The 22,344-nt window shown below is 42.3% G+C and overlaps 1 protein-coding gene across 4 annotated transcripts in view; it reads left to right on the top strand.

Annotated features, from left to right (window-relative positions):
• The window catches only part of Arhgap24 (Rho GTPase activating protein 24), a 397,141-nt gene that overhangs the window by 337,250 nt on the left and 37,547 nt on the right, over nucleotides 1-22,344 (top strand). For 3 of the 4 annotated variants that reach the window (XM_021210457.1, XM_021210462.1, XM_021210461.2), the window contains one exon: nucleotides 7,325-7,447. In XM_021210457.1, coding sequence (XP_021066116.1) covers nucleotides 7,325-7,447 — 123 coding nt within the window. Of the gene's footprint in view, nucleotides 1-7,324; nucleotides 7,448-10,861; nucleotides 12,046-22,344 lie in introns of those variants that run through there. The other variant, XM_021210458.1, reaches the window with a different exon arrangement.

Raw genomic sequence — 22,344 nt, forward strand, 5'->3', positions numbered from 1 at the left:
GTGTGCGTGTGCGTGTGTGTGTGTGTGTGTGTAGATGCTTGTGGAGGACTGAAGAGGTTATGAGATGGGTGGATCAGGAGCTATAGGCAGTTTTGGTCTGCCTGATGTGATGGATGTTCAGAACCCATCAGGTCTTCAGGAAGGACACTGTGTGCTCCTAACTGCTGAGCCATCTCTCTAGCCTTATGAATAATTCTTGCAAGCATATAAACCTTCTGTAATAGTTCCCATTTTATAGTTCTTGTATCACCCTATACACACATGCACGCACACAGACACACACGCAGGCACAGTTCCATTTCTCTAGTTTGTTCTATACTGAAATTCTAGAGGATTTGCTTACAATGGCCATCTCTCTTTCTCTCCTCCACAAGTTGATGAACACATCCCTATAAAAGGTTTTCTGTTTGTTGGCTCGGGCTGACCTGATACACTGAAGTAGTTCTTATAGGGCTGTCAATGATCTCCTCGTTGCTTAACCTGATGATCTGTACCTTTAAGTGTCCAGTGATCTCTGCTTTTCCCAACTTAGGGATCAACAATCATGAAGTCCCCATACTTAACAGTGTTTGAGCCTTTTACCTCCCCCATTCATCTTCCTAAAGCTCTACACTTACTCTTTTCTAGTGATGGCCTTCCTTAATGTTACATACAAAAATCCTCTTGTCTAGACAGCATTGCATCAGTGACATCCAAGTCAATGTGCTCAGTCCAAATGCTGACCCAAGCTCTCTCTTTCCTTTTTGTTTCTCTGTATCCTCAGGACCTAGGACACTGATGAGAACAGGAGCGGGTTTGTCACAGATGTGTTCCATAGATGGATGGAGGTTCTGCCTCACCTCTCAGGATAATTTATAAAACCAGATCAAGGGATATGAAGATAATTTGCAAAGTGTAAATAAGTTACCAACTGAATTTATTATTAGCCTCGCAGCTATGTTAGGTTCCAAAACAATAAGAAGAAAACAGTATAAGATAATTCTTAATGTGTTTGAGAATTTTCATCTAGATCCTCGGACACAGTTATCTCTCTGCAAATTCAATATACAATTTAACTCATCAAACTCTGTGCATGTGGGATGGCAGTATAATGAATGCACATTCAAATGCAAAAAAAAAAAAAAAAGAAATGTCTTAATGTTCACTTTGATAAAATAAGCTATCTTTAATGCATGCGGCTTACAGAATTGCCAGACTCACTAATATTAACTTAAATGACATGTTCTTACGAAGCTGCCCACCATGGTAATCATTTACAATGCAAATCAGCAATTAGATATGTTATGTGATCCGTAGCCTTAAAGCTCAGGGCCTTCTGATTGAAAGACTACCACGGAGGAGAGAATAGGATATAGAGACAAGCTATGGAGAGGCCTGTGGTTGAAAGCCGTGAATCTTTGGTCTTAAATATCGACCAGTTATGGCAGTCCTCCTGCATCAGGAGCTCTCTGACTTCTTCAAGCATTAGAGTCGACTGGAAGGCTCATGAAGCGCACCACTCCTTTATTTCTCAGCAGTTTCGACCAGGAAAATTTGGTTTGCTTCTGGAAGTGAGTGACTAGTCGCTAAACCTCTGACAAAAGCAGAAGCTAAAAGTCCCGAAGAACTTGCAGTCTTGACTTCCCGGTGCAGTCTGGGTAGCCGGTAGTTGATACAGTCAATGATGTCATCATTGTCAATGATGTGTGCAGCTCTTATGTGCTTTTCAGAAGAGCCTGGGAAATCAGAAAATTCATGCAAATCTAAAATGTGTCTACTTGAAATGCTAAAGTGTCAGAATTAATCATTTTGAAGTATGTATTGTACTATTTATTGTGGTGCATGCCTATAATCCCAGCATTCAGGGAGCTGAGGCAGGAGGATCGTTCTTTCAAGACCAACTTGTACTACATAAATATACAGAGACACAGTCTCAGGACAACAAATCCAAATGCAACAAAATAGGATAAATACTTAGTAACTACTTCTAAAAACATGAAAAATGGAAACCAGCCATAGCTTGGAAGATACATCTTTCTTTCCTTTCTTATTAAAAGAATTTCCTTTTCTTGCAAACTTTATATGACCCAGCACAAGGGAAGGCCTGGGCCAAGTAGTGGGAGTGGGTGGGTAGGAGAGTAGGGGCGGGGGGTTATTGGGAACTTTCGGATAGCATTTGAAATGTAAATAAAGAAAATAATAATAAAAAATAAATTTGAATCATTATAAAAAAGAATTTCCTTTATAATTATATTCAAAATATTTTCTAAAATAAGCCATTTTATTGCATTTGAAAATCTGAATTTGAAAGTATTCAAATACTAAACTCAAAAAATAGTTTAAAAAAATTCTACACTCACATTAGAAAACCACAGAACAACCAATTTTCCAACATGCTTTGATGTGTTTAAAGTCATACTTCTTTAATTAGTGCACCGTGATCCTGTGAGGATGTCCCACTACTCTCAGTTGGGACAAATTAACAAATATTCATCATAATTACTCATAGCTTAAACATACATCTGTGATGTACTACAGAATGGTCTAGTTTTACAAAAATATTATAGCCTTCTTGAGGGTATAATATAGGTAAGGCAGCCCTATAATAAAAATCTAAGAAAACCAAAACCCATCATTAGTTGAACTAAAGTACAAAATAATTCAGTAGCATGCTTGTGGTATTATTAACTATAAAAGTAATGTTTTTACTGCCACTGGGCCTCTAATTGATCTCCTTTTGGTTTAGAGGCTCAAATTATTTAGAAATATTAATGTAGATTTGTGCAGCTTTTTTAAAGTAAAACTTTTAATAAATTCTCATTTTCTGGCTTAAGAGATTTTTTAAACTACTCAAAGATCTTAGCATAGAGTTGGGCCCTTATAGTGTCTTTTAAGTTAATATTTGGGAAAGAAATACTGGAAAAATAATACTAAAACTCTTATTTTTCATATGATAGCGTATGAAGTATGTTCTCTTATCATATTCAATTGTTATATGTTAAAAGTGTCCACAGGGGCTCTGGGTCTGTTAACTGCATGCCACATAACTCTGGTTGTTTTCTGAGTATCATTCTCCATAAAAGGAAAACCTTGCCTTGCATTTCTATCTCTGTGATTTCCACTATTATTTTCCCATGCTTTGAACTTCATAATCCGTCATTAGTAAAGACGTAAAAGCTAGATCTTGTAGAGACTAATGTGGAATTCTTTTTGTTTTCTAAAGCTCTTTCCATTATTGTCCCAATTCTCATTTTCTCTCATCAAATGGAAAGAGCTTTAGAAAACAAATAAAAAGAACTGCTAATAAAATGAATAGTGTAATAATCTAGCTTTGACCCTGTTTGCAATTAGGAATAAAGAAACATTTCACCCTTAAAGTTACTAACAGCATCGAAAATGTTCATTGAAATGTCCTCAGGTCCATACCATGACTTTATTGAAAGTAAGGTCAAACATGGGTGGTACCACCCACTTTGAGCAAATCATTTAAAAAACATGAACAATGAATTCACTGGCAACCTACATTTGCTTACTAAAGAGAACACACACATATATACATCTTTTCTAAGAAGCAGTCTTATCTTTTCGTTCACAACTGAACTAGCAACTTGCAATTGTTTTTCCCTAAGGTAAAATGAAAAACAAACAAACAAACAAAAAAAAAAAAACCTTTGTGTGTGGATTCGCTAGCTTTCTGTTGCTTTAGTTAAATGTCTGATATAGGAAAGTCGTTGGTATTTTCCCTCATGGTTCAAAGTGTTGAGTCTGGGGCCTCCAGCAAAGCAGTGTGTCATGGTGGAATGCACCTAGCACATGTTCAGTGAGATACTAACAAGAGACAAGGTACCTCACTCACAGGCGTCAGTCCTCCTCAGAATAGTTCCATCTCCTCCCAGTAGTGCTACAGGACAGCATCCAGGCCTTCAGCCGTCAGCCTCCGGGCCACATTTAAAACAGAAAACAAGCGTGACTGATTTTAGAAAGTTCCATTCAACGAGTCAGTAAAATGTGTCTTAAATTTAAGTTTCAGAAGGCTGATCTATAATGGTGGCAGTCCTTTTGTCATTGAGAAAGTCCAAGTTTCTGATTCCAAGCATGTATATGATGTATATGTATATGTATATGTATATGTATGCATAAGCTTTTGTTACTCGATCTTACAAGTTGCATAAAAGATAACCATGTCAAGTGTTTAATTTTGTTTGAGCAAAGTAAACGGAGCAAATTCAATCTACAGGTCTCGTTGAAACATGCAAATGCTTTGTTACACAAAAGTGAACACAATGGAACAATGTGACCTATTTAGCTTCCGTAAAATCATCAAATCTTGAAGTGTCGCACTGGCAGCAAGTGTTACTGCCAACTGGTGTCACCATCCCGAAGTCATGCCCTTAATATGTGTGCAGATCCACCAGCGTTTAGAGGAGGCTTTCAAAAACCGAACTCTGCAGAAGTTCAAGCAAAACTGAAGAAGGGAGAGTGTGTAGAGTAAGGTGAACACAGATATGTGCATACACATCTTATGTATAAATATAAGATTATGAAACTCTGCTATGATAGCTAAAACTCAGTGGCATTTCTAATTTTTACCTCTTGAAATGATGTTGCTTTCTAAAATGCTTGCATTACATATTAGGTCCCACCAAAGAGATAACAGCAAAAAAATTAAACTTTGCCTATGGGATTCAAAGTTTATATTGTGGATTTATTCTTCTATGGGATAAAAATATCTGCCAAGTTATATTTGGAGCCCTTTAATTGCAATGCGCAGTAGGTGACTTGTAGCAGCAGGGCCATATATACTAAAGTAGACGACATATGTCCTCGACACCACCTGTTTTTAGGAGGGGTCGCTTTACCTTTTAGGAGGCTGCCCTACCCTGCTCCCAGTGGATGTGACCTTAGACCCATTATGGCTGCCTGGAACCCCTGTATATGTTTACAACACATACACTCCTAAACTAAGGTTCAACCTGAACATTTGTCAGTATGAAATTAGCAACAATAATGAGAAAACTGATCGTGATATACTGTTAAATTTCATGATTTATTCATTTCTGGGATTTTCATGTAGTGTTTATAGGCACCAGCAAGTATCGAAAACCTCAGAAAATACGAACTCTGGATAGTACATTCATGATATATATCATGACTTCATCTCATTTAGTAAAGAAATTTAGTAAAGACATTTAGTAAAGAAATGTGTGCTTCCACCAAGATTGTTCAAAGGCTGCTCTAAACCATTTTTTCCCTTTACTGATACACTGAGGAACCAAGATCTCTATCAATGGATAGAACTCACACATGGGATTTCACGGCTATGATTGGCAGCCTCAATGAGATTCAAGGTCAGACACACAGCACCCGAGATAAAGAATCAAATAAAAAGTCTGGAATAATGGCCGGTTGTGCTTATGAGCCTTCCCTCCCTCTGCTTCTGGACGGAGAGGCTCTGCAATGGCTGTAGCTCATTCTCATTGCCAGCGCTGTCTCTCTCTCTCTGGGCTGAGTGACACAGCAGGAAATTGCTATCTGATTTACTAAGCATCCTTCAGGCAAAGGCAGTAATTAAAATATTCTGATTTCAAAATGCTAATTATTTGGCTCAGTATGATGACATAAACAGATCAGAATGCAAAACAGATTCTTAGTACTGTGTACTGCCCACTAAAACACTGTTTTATTTTATCATATAGTTATTTCTGGCATTCATATCTGATACGAGCATGTGTGTGCGTGCTGAAGCATGCTATATCCACATGTAGGTGCCTTGTATAATTTAAATGTACATTCTATATATAGTGATATCAATGGACGATAATGCTTACAAAAAATCATCCTTGTTACTCTTGAATAATTGCTCTCATGTTTATTAGTTGTGTAGTCTCCCTGGTAAAAGGCAGTTAGATGAAATGCAGAGTTTCTAGTTTTGTGCACTTGAGTTTATTTTCATATGCTTTTTTCCCTTATTCTCACAAAAGCAACTCTTTTTGTTTATTACGATGTATTTCTGTATGGGGAGACCTATTTGACATTCACTTAGCACATGTTTATCCTGTTGTATGAGAGGAACAAGACCAGCTGAGCCACTCAGTGGATCAACCTCAAATTCCCCTACGTGCACAGGGCTTTCTCAGCCAGGACTTCTCAGCTATGAGGGCCCTATAGAATCCAGGACCCAAATGCCTAAACTTACCTTTCAAAGCTATGGGTGAATTAGTTTGGGTGTTCACGAAAGGAGGCAGGTGGAGTCTTTTGTGAGCGGAAGCCAACAAGCCCTTCCCAGAAGTATTCCAGTCTACTTACAAATGATGAGCTACCCAAATAAGCCCCTTGAATGTGAATGACTGATCCAAAGGCTACAAGTTTAGAATGTCTAGTGAAAATTAAATGCTGATAGCTACTGAGCACCTGAACAGTTAGTATAACATTAACCACCAGTGTTTGGTGAAATGGTACCCAACTTTTTAAATTCTTCTTTCATGAGCATTATGAATGATGTCTCAAGTCGGATGCACGGTCAGCTCTCGGCACCAGAAGCATCCTTATATCGAACAGACTCTCCGAGTCTGGGTCAAGGTCAGCCATGGCCACTCTTTCACTACACACCTGAAAATTGTATTCCAGAGAAATGGAAACACACTATAGGACTTCCCGGGCATTAAATTGCATGCTTTAGAATTTTGTTCTTCAAATCTGATCTTAGAGATGCAAATGATCTTCAGAGAACGGGCCAGGAAGTAAAAGAGGCACGGTCCCTGTCTGCACCCAGGGCTTTTGAAAGTTCCTACTCTGGTGTCAGGGTCTTTGGATATGGTTTGGCATCTGTAGTACGCAAGGCATGCAGCCACTCCCCTCCCCCATTCCATGGTGTGCCCAGTGCATCCAGGACCACAGACTTGCTGTCCGCAGGGTGTGAACTAAGCAGGGTTCAGTGCTCCTGCAAAATCCTGAGTTCTCTGTGGACCACTACACCATCATCTCCTCCATTCACTTTGTCTCTACTGTTTCTCCCTATTCAGCAGCTCTGTGAATGGATCAGATTATGAGTTACTGCAGGCCTGTAGGTTGTTGCTAGGACAGAAAACCCCAGGCTTTGTTTAGGGAATGGTATTCGGTCTCTAGCCTTCTCCTGGAAACATAAGAGCTTTTCCTTTTAAAGCAGCAATCCCCACCCCAGGTCCCCCAGAAACTGAGGTAAATATTTCCAGTTCATTCAGTGGGACGCGGCGCTGCTGGCTGCATGAGGCCCCGTCCTTGTTTCTAGGATTCCCTTGGAAAGTGGCGATGAGAAATCTTCGATCACTGGTTGAACTGTCCACTGAATGTCCTTGTGTTTTTGCAGGAGGTGAACGAGATCGGATGACAGCCAATCATGAGAGCTATCTCCTCATGGCGAGCACCCAGAATGACATGGAAGACTGGGTGAAGTCCATCCGCCGAGTCATATGGGGACCTTTTGGAGGAGGTGAGCAGATTTTAGCCATAAAAAGCAGAAAGTAGAGGAAGCAATTCATCCCTTTCTTCCAGCTGCTAGTACTGTGGGCTCCTATGTCCAAATGGGTAAATGTTAAGATAAGTAGTAAATTATTCAACACTATTGGTAGATGCGTGTCTAGACAACCCCAAGAGGCTTAATTCAGATCATATTATCATTAATATGATTACATATCATAATCCTACAACTATGTTGAATTCTAAAACAGAGTAATATTGTTTTTTTATTTTAACTTTTTTTTCTATTTTGACTAACAAGCAATTATGTTATATGAAAATGTCAAAACGATTATGGGTTGACAACACAGACTGATAAACTACTTCTTAGAATGTGTCTCCTGTGTTCCGTGGGACAGGACTGTGCAGCTGTTGAATGAATCGTTACTCACCACAAGAAAGGAAGGGAGGGCTAGTTCACACAGCAACTTGAATGAGTCTTGGCAACATGACACTAAGTGAAAGAAGCCAGGCCCTACCCCACAGTTCACTTGTGTGATTCTGTATGCAGGAAAGCATAGGGTATTGATAGCACAGAGAACGGATGCCCTGAGCTAGGGTGGAGGGCTGGGCTTGAAGGTGACTGACAGCTGACAGATAGCTAGTGTCTTCTTGAGAAGGTAAAACCATGGTCTAGGCTAACCAGTGATGACTTCCCATGCAGCATGGTCTAACCACCTCGGCTTTGGATACTTTACATGCTTAGTCACACCTGCATTGCCATAATTCCCTCTGAGCAGGGAACACATCTCCCGTCCTGTATTTGCTGTGGACCCTAGAGCATATTAATATTTGCTGTGGACCCTAGAGCACATTAATCCCAGATGGCTATCTCTTGCCATCCTCCTTCATTGCCTTCACCCAGACTTCTGTGGTCTTTGATTAGGGGGCACCTGGCCTGCCTTCTGCTGCTTGTCACCTTGGGATACATCTTAATTGTTTGTATCACTGTTCTGGCAGCTCCCTGTGGAAGTTACAAAATGTGTTTTTTTAGAAGGTGGAAGTACTTAAGCCTCAAAATGTTTAGGTTCTGTATGTGTACAAAATATCCTCTCTTTCTGGTGTTACCTTAATGGGCTTTGATTCAAGTGTTGAACACCCGAGAAGCTTCTCTAGGCCCTCACTCTCCAAGCAATTAAAAACTGAGTAGGAAAGAGAAACTGTAGGACTCTTCATCAAATGAAGACAGTTATTTCACAGACTCAGCACTGAGTCTAGATCTCCTAAACTGGGCTTAAAGCTGCTTAAAGCTGCTTAAAGCTCCATGACCTGCTCTTTCCCTGTTGACAATGTTGGGAAGCAAATGGTGTCTGTGTCTGCTTGAAAATAAACTAGAAGTGTGTGTGTGTGTGTGTGTGTGTGTGTGCGTGTGTGTGTGTCTGTATGTCTGTGTATACATGTATGTGTGTCTGTATGTCTGTGTATGCATTTATGTGTGTGTATCTGTATGTCTATGTATGCATTTATGTGTGTGTGTATCTGTGCTTCTGTATATGTGTACCTGTGTGTATACTTGTGCATGTGCCAGGGCCTAAACGTGTGTCTATGTAAGTGTGTCTGTGTCTATCTGTGTGTGTCTGTGTGCCTGCATGTGTGCACCTGTGTGTATGCCAGGGCCTAATGTATATCTATGTGTGTGGGGGAGAGTGTGTGTATCTGTGTGTCTGTGTGTATGTCTATGTATATATACCTCTGTGTGTGTGTACTTGTGTGTGTGTCAGAAACTAAATATGTGTGTATGTGTGTGTATTAGTGTGTAAGTATGTGTCTATATGTGTGTTTGTGTCTGTTTGTGCCTGAGTGTGTACCAGGGCCTAAATGTGTGTCTATGTGTTTGTGTATGAGTGTATGTGTGCGTGTGTGTGGTTATATGTATGTGTCAGTAATAATTTTTTAAAATTTATTTAATTATTTTTTTACACTCAAGATTTTATCCCCTTCCTGGTCCACCCTCTGACTGTTCCACATCCCATACGTTCGTCCCCCCCCCCATCTCCACGAGGATGTCCCCAACCCTCAATCCCATCCCACCAGACCTCCCCACTCCCTGGGGCCTCCAGTCTCTTGAAGGTTAGGTGCATCTTCTCTGACTGAACCCAGACCCGGCAGTCTTCTGCTGTATATATGTTGGGGGCCTCATATCAGTTGGTGTATGCTGCCTGGTTAGTGGTCCAGTGTATGAGAGATCTCAGGAATCCAGGTTGATCGAGACTGCTGGTCCTCCTACAGGGTTGCCCTTCTCCTCAGCTTCTTCCAGCTTTCCCCTAATTCAACCACAGGGGTCAGCAGCTTCTGTCCATTGGCGCAAATATCTGCATCTGACTCTTTCAGCTGTTTGTTGGGTCTTTTGGAGGGCAGTTAAAGTGTTCAACCCTGGAAATGTTTAGTTTTAGTTGTTCCATTCTTGTTTGCTTTTTTATTTATTTTTAATTGTGCATATGTGGAGTGGATGTTTATATATATATATATATATATATATATATATATATATTTTTTTTTTTTTTTTTTTTTTCAGAGACTAGGGGCACCAGCTGACCTTAAAGCTATAGCTACAAGATGTCATAATGGGTCCAGTATGGGTGCCGGGGACCAAACAGAAGCAGCATGCACTCCTAACCACAGAGCCAGCTCCTAGCTTGTTCTGTAAATTGAATTTTGTTCCAGTTGACTTTGAGGCAGTGTTCATGGAGGTGGCCAATGCTAGTCTGCTTGGTGGTTTCCAGTCGCCTAGAGTGAAAACACACGCACACAGAGAGAGAATTATATGCCTGGCTGTGACATGGGGCTAAACCTCACTGGGCAACCATGCTGTTGTGAAGGGTGTCCTCCTCATACATCTCAGGGATTGGGGAAGCTCCAGCTGAAGGGCTGGGGAGGGAGCAGGCCCTGGGGTCAGCTAGGGTTAAAACGCCAACATTCCAGATCTGCCTAGGGAGCAGTCAGGTGGGTGAATGATTAACCCAAATCAGTCAATTATTCAGTGAACAGGACTGGAAGGTTTAGTGGACAAGCGCTGGGGGGAGGGGGCTCCCAAGAGCTGGCTTTCAGACCAGAGAAGTGGATACATTTCCATCTTGCATGAGCTGATTAGTTTTGCAGTTGCACCTGTAGGCTCCCCTGCTGCCAGAATTAATTTTTATAGACATATTAAAACATATAGATATGTAATAATAATGTGACACAAAAATATGCATTTTTACCTTAGCATCCACAAATAGATTCAACCACACAAGATCTGGAGGAAAAAACATGTGGCTCTTGTGTGGAAAAGAAATAAATGTGAGAATGAGCATGCAGAGTGCGCGTGTGTATAGAGAGAGAGAGAGAGAGAGAGAGAGAGAGAGAGAGAGAGAGAGAGAGAGAGACCCAAGGGGTGGTTTGGTCCTGTTTTCTGGAGGGGCTGAACCAGACAGCAGAGAAGGTGCTGAGTCAGACAAGAGTTGTGCGATCAGTGCAGAGTCAGAAAAAAAAAAAAAAAAGAAAGGGGCTTTACAGGGCAGAAGGCATCCTCCCTGTCTCCGTTCCTGGTGCTACAGCACCTGCTTAGTCTGACCAGCAGGCACTGGAGGCTGCAGCAGCCACAGCTGTGACTCGGCAGCAGCAGCCCTGCCAGCTCCCGCCCAGCTCTCATTGAGAAAAGGGAACCCGAGCAGGAGGGGGAGGAGAGCTCCCTGCAAAGCCGCCTCGGGAACAGCCAAGGATACTCCGAGAATGGGCACCAGATTCGTCTTACGTGGCGGCTCCGCGGGGAGCCGGAAGACAGACGGGAAAAGAGAGAAGCCTGCAGAGAGCATCAGAGGCTGAGGGGGTACCATAAAAGGAGCAGGGGAGTCCTTTGCAAGGAATTATCTGCGCGCTGGAATGCGTTCTGGAGAAGGTGCCAAGGATTCCTGCGCTTTTCTCTCAGATTAAAGGAGCCAGCCAGGACCGCGCAGAAGTACTCCCGAGGGGCCCTTCAGTCCTTCCTCCTCCTCCCCTTTGCACAGGGCCATTTGCTGACCTTTCTAGATGACTTTGTGTCCAGCTGAGAAGACAATTCTCAATAAACGAAACCATTCCTGCCTCGAGAAGGTAGTAGCAGCTTGCTAGCTGCAATTCTTTTCCTGTGACATTTTTGGAATGTCTGCAGAAACTTAAAAACAAAACAAAGCAGACAACAGCAGCAGCAGCAGCAGCAGCAGCAGCAACAACAACAACAACAACAACAACAAAAATCCTCAAAACTCACTGAATTAGGCAAAAGAAAAAGGAGAGTAATTTGTTTTGTTTCTTACCAAAGAGGAATAAATGAGATGTTACCTTAACTCAGGACTTGGATGATCAAAACCCCTGGAGTTCTAGGAATCAGCACTTCAGACTTGACACATAAACAAACATGAGGAGGAGCGCCTGTGGGCTTCTGCGCTGAGGCAGGTTTTAAGGCAGCCTGAGCTGGTCTCACACAACTTGGGGCCTGCATGATGCCTGAAGATCGAAATTCGGGGGGACGCCCCTCAGGTGCCTTAGCATCAACTCCTTTCATCCCCAAAACTACATACAGAAGAATCAAACGGTGCTTTAGTTTCCGGAAAGGTCGGTAGATGGTATCCTCAATGTCCTTCTAATGAGTGTCTGAATGTCAGCCCGTTAAGGAAGCTTTCAGACCCATTAGGCTCAGAGAGAGTAGGGGGGTTGGAGACTGGGGGCTCTTGGCATTGTGTAAGACATTGCTTGTCTAGACAGATTTTTTTTTTCAAGGTTCATATTGATCTGTGTATTGCTGTCTGTGAGGGTAGGTGGGACTTAAGAATGGTCCTTCTATAAGGATCCTTGACTGACAGGGAGCTAAGCAGGTCAGAAGGGAGGGGCTCGAGTACTCACTCCCCAGCCTGTCCCACACTCAGATCCAGCATCCTTGAAACTTGTCCCTTGCAAACTGCTGTTCTGTATCTCATCCTTTTGGTCTTTTCCAAATGGAGTCTCCTGCTGCCTCCCTGCCCTCCCTGGAAAATTTTGATGATCAGCTTTTCTGTGGTGGCCCCTGTCCCTCTTGACATTGTCTGAAGTAGGAATCCCCTTGACTTTCCATATATATTATTGGGAAAGGACAAATGACTTATAATCAACAAAACAAACTAAGGCGTTTCTGGATTGAATTGTTTTCAAGGATTTAAAGGGCATGGCACTGGTGAATTAAATGTTTTCAGAAAAGGGTTATGTGTAACTTTCTTAAAGTTCCTTTTGCCTGAAAGTGATAATGAGAGAGTAGAACTGTTCAGAGGTGAGTAATTGAAAGTTAGGGCAGCTGATGAGTGGAACGGCATCCAGGGCTGCCACCTCCTTGTCTTCTGGGTCTGCTGCCCCTTAGTTATAACTCCCTACTTATCAATCAACCAAAAAATGAGAAAACATGAAATTCAAATACAGTGGGAACTTGAGCCTTGAGGAGCTACGACCATGGTCACCTGTCATCAACAAGGTGTTCGCTCAGGTTCCGATTTTACCTACAAAGACTTTAAAGGGGAAGCACGTAATGTCAGCGCTCAGATTTTTTTTTTTTTTTTTTTAGGTCTGTGAGCATCTCATGACCACCATCAGATTACATCATTGATAGAGAAATTATCAGAGGGAGAGACTGAGAAAGGTCCTAAGACAAAGATGTAAAGGCTAAGTTAAGTACCTTTGCTTAGAGCTTTCTGGCCCTTTAGAAATAACAAGATGTTTGGGGTATTATTTCTGCCTCTGACAAAGCAGGGCAGTTTCCAGTTTCTCTCTCTCCTCCTCCAGGGCTGGAGAGCATACAGTAGACATGGTGGGAATGCCTAAAGCCTGCTGTATGCCTTCATGTTTCCCTCTTTTTTTCTTAAATACCAAAGGAAAGGCAGCCCAGAGACAAGCGTCCCCACAGGCTGGGACTGCAGATGAGAGCTCCTTGGTGGCTATTTTTGCCTGCCTTTTCCTTAGAAAGTCTTACTGGTTGGGGGAGGTTCGATATCTGAGTCAAAGACTAAGTGATACTCCACTTACAAAATGCTATTTTCTGCTTTCTGCTGGAAGCAGGAAGGGAGGAAGCACAGGGAACATGCAGCCTCTCTCTCATGTCTGATCCCTTGGCTGCAGAACTGGCGCAGGAAGGAAGGTCCCTGGCTGCTGCAGCTGCACTGTTGCCCAGCTGCTGGGTCGCATTCATGCATCTGTCACCCCTGCATTATTTCATGGAGAGTAGGGACTGCGCACCTTTGAAGTTTTGACAGTAAAAAGAATGAATTTCCTCTCAACCCCAGTCTCCAAGCTATGTCACCTTAAGAAAAGTGTGTGTTTGAGCTTTTCTGACTCTGGTACTCCAGTGTGTCCTACAGTGGACCCCCGTGTCTGAGTTCTTCCCTTTGCTCGTTGTCATTCCTGCAGAGGACTGGACAGAGTGTGTGAAGCTAAGGAACCGCCCAGAGGAAACAAAGCAAAAGTGTTGAGATGGCTGCTTTCCAGCTGTTCCCAAGGGTAGACCCTGAGAATAAGAGACTCTCTGGGTTTCAGCAGTGTTAGAAACAGTGCCAAGATGAAGGGTGGAGTGGAGGACATTTCCAGGTGCCAGTGCTGGTGGTCACTTCTCTCTGGCTTTTCTCGAGACCTGTTCTGGCCTTCACTGCCCTCCCAGCTCCCCGTTCTGCATCTGAGTACTAATTAAGGTCACTGAAAATGTTTCCTCCCTGGGTTTTTAGAAACCTAGGAACCAAGACACAGAAAATAGGCAGGAAGCTGGGCATTGTGGTATTCTGGGTTTGTCCATTGGTAAAAGAAAGATTATGATGTACTTTTAACCTGTTTATTTTTAAACTTTTAAATTTCATCATGACTGTAAGCTTGACATTAAGAACTAATTTTTTTTTCTGTGATTAGAAACTAAAGTAAAAATTTAATGCCTGACTTTAAGTTCCCAGTTGCCCAGCAGCTATTCATAGACTGTGGCATATTGTATATAACCACTCAGAACACCGGGGGCTTGCCCTGGGGTACCTTGAGCCCCGCCCTTGGTCTCTTGTCCCAGCCTGCAATTCCTGTCACTAAGTAGCTGTTCTCCACAAGGACAGTCATCCGTGTCTGTCACGTTTTTCATAAATTCTAACCTGACAGTCCATTCTATAAAGCACATCTGATCTACAGCACGCTCTCAAGCCTTGTTGCACAGCACAGAACTTGTTTCATGACTTCATACTGCCCACAGAGATAAAAACTACTTTGCCTAATTATCAAAACACCCTAACCAGTTACACCAGTTACCCAGTGATAGCCCCCCAGTTTCCCAGGCTAACTCATTTCTTCCCACAAAGCACACCATACCACTTCTTGCTTTCCTTTATACATTTTTATTATTATTAGATATTTTCTTTATTTACGTTTCAAATTTTATCCCCTCTCCTCATTTCCCCTCTGAAAACCCCCTGTTCCATTCCCCCCACCCCCAGCTCACTAACCCAACCACACCCACTTCCTGGCCCTGGCATTCCCCTATACTGGGGCTTCGAGCCTTCATGGGACAAAGGACCTCTCCTCTCATTGATGTCCCACAAGCCCATCCTCTGCTACATATGCGGCTGGAGCCTTGAGTCCCTCCATGTGTACTCTTTGGTTGGTGGTTTAGTCCCTGGGAGCTCTGGGGCTGCTGGTTGGTTCATATTGTTGTTCCTCCTTTTTCACTTCATGCTTTCTCCTATAGGGCTCTCTCCTCCATCAAAATGTTGCTCTTTGTTTAAGACATGGATGGCTCTCACCTCACACTTCTTTCTGTCCAGCCTTGCATTCCATAGACGCCTCAAGCAACATATATGCAGTGCATATACCTACTGCTTTTATTTCTGTCAAGCAAAGTATAGTAATAGGCCTGATCAGTTAATATTCAAAATGAGAGGTGAACTGATTTAGTACTTGTGTATAGCCTGGTATTCATAAATAGAAACACCATTACAGTGCTTTCTGATTTTCTTGCTAGTCTGTAAGCAATTTCAGTTAAAATGCAATGACTTCATATTTGTGGAGATTCAGCCAAAATCATCTTCAGAAAATGAATGTTGGTTTATGTTATAATCATGCTTTTGAAAATTGATTTTTCTAATCAAAGTACTATTGTCCAAACATGAATAATTTTAAACTGTGTTATTTGTCAATGAGCGGAATTTTGGAGTCTCTACCAAGCCATGCTGGGGATGGAAGGAAGGAAGAATGGGTCCTCCAAGTTATGATGTTGTAGACTTCTTGGGGACGAAGAAACAAATGATTACCAATCTGCGATAAGTGTCGTACTTGTATGAGGCCAAGGGTGCTCTTGAACAAAAGGCTGACTTTGTAGCTCCTCTGGAAAGGCAGAGAATGGCTTAACCTATGTGAATTTGAGTTGTCTTCTCTATAGTCTTAAGAAAGTATGCAGCCTTCTTAGAAAAAAAACCCACCAGAGTTGAATTAGTATAATAGACGGGCAGAAAGACATTCGGAAGCGTCTGTGCCTGTATTTGTAACGTACGTGCACGTCTTTATTAGATGTACAGCCTGGGGCAGGTTACTTGGCATCTTTTATTTATCTGGTTGCAGAAGAAAAATTGCATTGAAGAGCATCCTTAAAGTACATGCAAGTCACCTGACTGGGTTCCTGGAAGTAAATGATGCTGTCTGTAGTTGCCGTTCTGATCTGAGGCGAGGCTGCTATGTCAGAGCCCTCACTTAGGATGCTCCCCTTCTTTTTCCAAGTCTTTATCTCCTCCTCTCTCCCTCATTCTGACAGATGTTGGTACCCACTGTTAATTGTGATGGAGCTTAGCTCTGAGATTTAAAACTCTGTGAGAGGTTCTTGCACTAGGAAGCTGGAGACAGACAGAAGCTGGCCATCTTTGTTCTGTACAAAAATAACCCTTTTATTTTGACCTATCCATTTGTGAATGGTGAATGTTTATTGAAAGTTTTCAGAGTCCTGATGATAACAGAAATTGTCTTCTAGCAGAGCTGTAGTCAGCAGAGGAACCAGAAACATTTTTTCACTCTTTGACGAGCATGTGATCTGGCAACCAGATGGGACTGAAACTCTACAATAACCAATAAAAGAGACCTGGAGCAACACTTAGGAATTTTGACTTGTTTCATCGGAAAACAAGGACTGTTTTATGTTCATAGAAATTAATAGCACACCTCGTATTGGCTTTTGGGATTATTCATTTGTTTTGTCTAATTGAGAAGATGACATGTTTTATTTTTATGCTTGCATAATTCATCCTGAAAAAGTTTGTGGAGAACTTTTGTCTCATCTGTGTTGATGTTACGCTCCGGGGATCTCGGGCAGCAGATGTCCCATGGGGAAGATGGAGTCTATGCTGAACATCACAAATTTGAAAACTCCAAATCTGAATTGGTTTAGTGGTGACATGATTCCTTAGTAGAAACTTTCATTCCATAGATCACTCTCAACCACACATACACCCAAAACCTTAAAATAGTATATAAAATGAACCTCACCTTATGTGTACAGATGGTAAACTCTATGTTTAACCTTGAGAGCCATTTCTAAAATATCTCATCATATATGCAAATAGCCTGCAATCTAAAATGTATCTGAAATCAGGACCACACTGGTTCACACACTGCAGGCAAGGGGTATTCAATCTCTATGAACCTTGAAGTACCTAGAGCTGGGAACAGCTCTGTCCTTGCCTGTGTCCCACCATCTGAAATTTGCTGACATCTCCCTGTAGCTCGACTGTGAACTTTAAACACTAGAGGCATATATACATAGAAGCTTTTGTAAATCTTAGAAAACATATATGATGTGATACCCTCTTCATGTTTCTTTAGGGAGCAACCGTAATTAGTGTTATTTAAGTTCACATATTGAGGAAGCACTAGGAGCAAAAGTGAATCTGATGTGGTGGCTTCCGTGGGTACTGTGCAAACTTTGCTGTGAAGAGGCAAAGGTCAGGTTCTAGGGACTTCATTGGGTGGAAGAATTTGTTGACCAATCTGGGCCAGGGGACACCATTGGACAGCAAGTAGCAGGACACCACCGAGATCTGATTAAAAGACTGCAAGGATCTTCATCTTGCAGTGGTGTCTAGGAGTGGAAACATTTGCTCCTGAGTGGGAGAAGAAGCTGGGGAGACTCAGAGGCAACGGGGATGTTTAAGGTTAAATCTCAGAGCTCAGGAAGTTATGAAACTCCTGAGATCTGTCTTGGGGAAGAGGATCTGAGGAGGTGCAAGCAAGTTAGGCAGGGAGGGTTAGAGCTGCAGCTTTCCTGAGTTGTCACCCATGCTGAGTGGGCCTTTTGTGATGTAGGGCATCTGAGTTGTCCATGATTCTGTGTGTACCCCTCTTCCACTCTTGTAAGCAACTGTAGGAGTTATTTGGGTTGTTGCCAGTTACCATATGTTTTCTGTTGTCACCTCAGAAAAATCAAGAAACAATCACTCTGACAGTGTGTTTGCATGGGTTGGCAACTCTGGTCTTCAAAACCTCATGCAAGAAACAGTGTCTCATCTAATGTAGCAGCCAGGAGAAATACTGCCTCACCTAATGTAGCAGCCAGGAGAAACAATGGCTCATCTAATGTAGCAGCCATGAGCTTGGAGGTAAACATTATGAGCATTAAATATGTGAAGAGGAGAAGAAATTCAGTTGACTCGCAGATCAAACTTCAGTGAGATGGGAAGATAGTTGTGAGCAGATGATAAAATTAAGATTATGGGAAGTCATGTACAAACAAGCAGAAAGTGTATATGGATTGTATAATATTGGACCTATTTCTCCCATTACCAAATTAGAGAGATTACAGGATAACAGCCGACAAATTTTTAATTCCTCATATTTTTGAATTTCAGTCGAGTAAGATATGTTGGTAATATTAATTTTCATATTAAGAGATATTAAGGAAAAGTGATTGTTACTTCCTGTTAATTTTCTTGTTAGAGGTGGAGTTATGTTTGTGTGGGTTTGTTGAAAGATTACTTTCTTGGTTCTTCTCGGGTGTAGTTTCACTCCTTGTGTTGGTGTTTTCCATCTATTATCCTTTGTAGGGCTGAATTTGTGGAAAGATATTGTGTAAATTTGGTTTTGTCATGGAATATCTTGGTTCCTCCTTCTATGGTAATTGAGAGTTTTGCGGGATGTAGTATCTTCTAGCTTTCATAGTCTCTGGTGAGAAGTCTGGTATAATTCTGATAGGTCTACATTTATGTTACTTGACCTTTTTCCCTAACTGCTTTTAAAATTCTTTCTTTGTTTAGTGCATTTGGTGTTCTGATTATTATGTAACGGGGAGGAATTTCTTTTCTGGTCAAGTCTATTTGGAGTTTTGTAGGCTTCTTGTATGTTCATGGGCATCTCTTTCTTCAGGTTAGGGAGGTTTTCTTCTATAATTTTGTTGAAGATATTGACTGGCCCTTTAAGTTGAGAATCTTCACTCTCTTCTATACTTACTATCCTTAAGTTTGCTCTTCTCACTGTGTCCTGGATTTCCTGGATGTTTTGGGTTAGGATCTTTTTGCATTTCGCATTTTCTTTGACTGTTGTGTCAATGTTTTCTATGGTATCTTCTGCACCTGAGATTTTCTCTTCTATCTCTTGTATTCTGTTGGTGATGCTTGCATCTATGACTCCTGATCTCTTTCCTAGGTTTTCTAACTCCAGGGTTGTCTCCCTTTGTGATTTCTTTATTATTTCTAGTTCCATTTTTAGATCCTGGATGGTTTTGTTCCTTTCCTTTACCTGTTTGATTGTGTTTTCCTGTAACTCTTTAAGGGATTTTTGTGTTTCCTCTTTAAGGGCTTCTAACTGTTTACCTGTGTTCGCCTGTATTTCTTTAAGGGAGTTATTTATGTCCTTCTTAATGTCCTCTATCATCATCATGAGAAGTGATTTTCGATATGAATCTTGCTTTTCCAGTGTGTTGGGGGTATCTAGGACTTGGTATAGTGGGAGAATTGGGCTCTGATGATGCCAAGTAACCTTGGTTTCTGTTGCTTATGTTCTTATGCTTGCCTCCTGCAATCTGGTTATCTCTAGTGCTTCCAGCCCTGGCTATGTCTGACTGGAGCCTGTCCTTCCTGTGATCCTTGTTGTGTCAGAACTCCTCAGAGTCCAGCTGTCTCTGTGATCCTGGGATTCTGGGATTCTGTGATCCTGTGATCCTGGGTGTGTCTGAGCTCCTGGGAGTCAAATTGCCTTTGGGACCTTGAGATTCTGGTGTGACCAAGCTCCTGGGATCCTGGGATCCTGGGCATGTTAGAGCTCCGGGGAGTGGAGCTGCCTCTAGGTGGGTCTGGCTGTGGAGTTTGTGCCCAAGGTCTGCTCAGGGCACCAACCTAGACAGACTGTAAGGAACCAGTGTCACTGGTCTGGTGGAGTTCCTGCGTGCCTGGGTCCCACCTGTCCCAGTTACTCCCGGTGTTGGGATAGATGTTGTGTCCTCCTCACCTCTGGTCTTCTGATCCTGGGCGTGTTGGAGCACCTGGGAGTGGAGCTACCTCTGGGTGTTGTGGAGCTGGCTGCAGAGTTTTTGCCCAGGGTCTAATTCAGATAAATTGAAATTATGTATCTTTTCTCATCACAATTCAATAAAACTTAAATCAAAGGAAAAATAAGATTATGGGGAGTCAAAGAACGTTGAAAGAGAAATTGGTTTAGCTTCTGTTAAATCTGTCAGATTTGCACCAGTTATAGTTTACAGGGGTTCATACTTGCAACCTGTTTAGGCAGAAGTGGGTTGGGTGTAGAGAGATGGAAAGAGTGAGGTAAGAGGGCATGTTTGAGGCCAGCCTGGGCTTCATAGGAAGATCTCATCTCAGAAGAAGGGGAGGGGAGTGAAAGCGTTTAGAGATATTGGTGTTGACTGGTCAAATAAACACTTATAATGTGGCAGAGCATGTTGAATAGCCCAACCTGGCATAGAAATGTAGGAAGAGCTGGCACCTGGAACCACACCAGGACCAACAGAGGAGATGTAGGCAGTGAAGTGAACACAGCCGAGAGCAGAATTCTGACAACTACTGCATTATGGGAAAGGTCGTAGGAGACATAGGGACATCTGAGAGGTCAGAATCCTGAGACAGGAAAAGACTAGGAGGAAGAGTGGGGCTGCACTCTTCCAGACAGAACGAGTCATGCATCAACAAGAAGACTGAACGAAGATGACGAAGACCTAGTGACTTAGAAAGTGTCTAAGGATAGGACAACAAAAGTTTCATGCACTGACAGTGAAACTAGTTATACCACAGAAGGAATCAGAGGGAAAGTGGGCAGCTACAGGACCCAGAGTGCAGTTGAATTTAACTCATGCCTCACATGGGTAGAGTCTGACTATATTTATCTGATCATGTTCTCTTTGTGAATGGCTGGTTCTCACTCTTCAGCCATAAACCCCATGTGGAGGAAAGGGGGCCAGCTCAATGTGCAGTGTGCACACACCTTCCTGACATAGAGTTAAGTTCATCTGTATGATCTGGTTTTTCAGTCCAGGGAAGAGTGGGCTCCTGAGAAAGGACCCCAGGGAGTAAGGACGATACGCCAGTGTCAGTCTGATGGGCCAGGGGCAGTATTATTGAGGAGTTAATCCTCACTGAGACTCTAAAGTTTCCGTTTCCTGGGGCTCTTCGCATGATTCACACACAGAAAGAATTCTTGTTAACAATCTCCTAATAAAGGATGCAAGGGCACACGTGAGTTTGTACCTTTTTGTTAATTTTGATATTTAAAACTGGATGCTCCCCAAACAAAATTTAAATCAGCCACTCTTTCTATTATTATTAATTATTATTATGTACCCTTTCCCATCAGTGATCTCTCTCTCTCTCTCTCTCTCTCTCTCTCTCTCTCTCTCTCTCTCTCTCTCTCTCTCTCAGTTTAATCTTACACAAGAGGTAGCTCAAAGCTACCATAGGAAGCCAGAGATAATAGATCCATTCTATTCCAGAGCTGCTGATATAGTCTGTACCTATTGGCAGTCTTTTCTCTCCTTTGCAAGACCAGTTCCACCGGCAGCAAACCAGCAGTTCCTCACGGGGATTACACATCATATGGGCAGCGTCTACATGTTTCCTCTCTTATATGGTTTATTGCCAAGTGTATCATTTTCTTGTGACAGAAATGAAATCTCTGGGCAAGTCCTCTCTGAAATACCAGAGGTCTTTCTCCATTTGTTTCCTTCTGTTCTTCTTTTTCTTTCAACTTAGGTATTTTTTGGTGTTCTGAGCCCCTCTCTCCTTGGCGTGAGGAGAAGGGCTGAGATATGATATGTAGGAAATGGAGGGTTTCTTCCCACACTGTTTGCGGCAACTCTCCACACTAAGAAGGATTGTATAAGCAACTGAGCCCACGTGACTCTGAGATTCCTCAGCCGTGAACGAATCGGCTTCACTGTTCACTGGCTTTGTTGCCTTTTGACAAGTTCCTTGGTAAATCATCCAGAAAACGGCAGTGAAGGTGGTGCCTGCCCTTCCCCTCAGGTCCTGTGAGATTAAATGAGAATGTAGACAAATGCCTGGTAAAATTCCGGACCTCCAGGACTTGCATATTATCACTCTTTAGAGCAGGCTTCTGAGCTCATGGGGGGGGGGGGCTTTCCAATACTTTATCAGAAAATGAGGACTCATGACAAGCGTGATAAGGGAGGTGACTGACACCCGGGTGTGAGTGCAGGTTTACAGAGAATGCCCTGGACAGAGGCACACTCACCTTCTGTCACGGGAGCTCTGCCCCAATCAAGTCATTGAATCTCTCTGACACCATTTCCCCACGAACGAATAGATACAGTAGCTGCTTGGTGTATCTTACAGAAGGGGAAAAAATGCTTATTAGGGACTTAGTATATGGTATGTACTAATGTAATCGGCATAATATAAGGTATGTAATAGTGTAACA

Source organism: Mus pahari, chromosome 13, assembly GCF_900095145.1.
Source record: "Mus pahari chromosome 13, PAHARI_EIJ_v1.1, whole genome shotgun sequence".
In the NCBI taxonomy this organism is placed as follows: domain Eukaryota; kingdom Metazoa; phylum Chordata; class Mammalia; order Rodentia; family Muridae; genus Mus; species Mus pahari.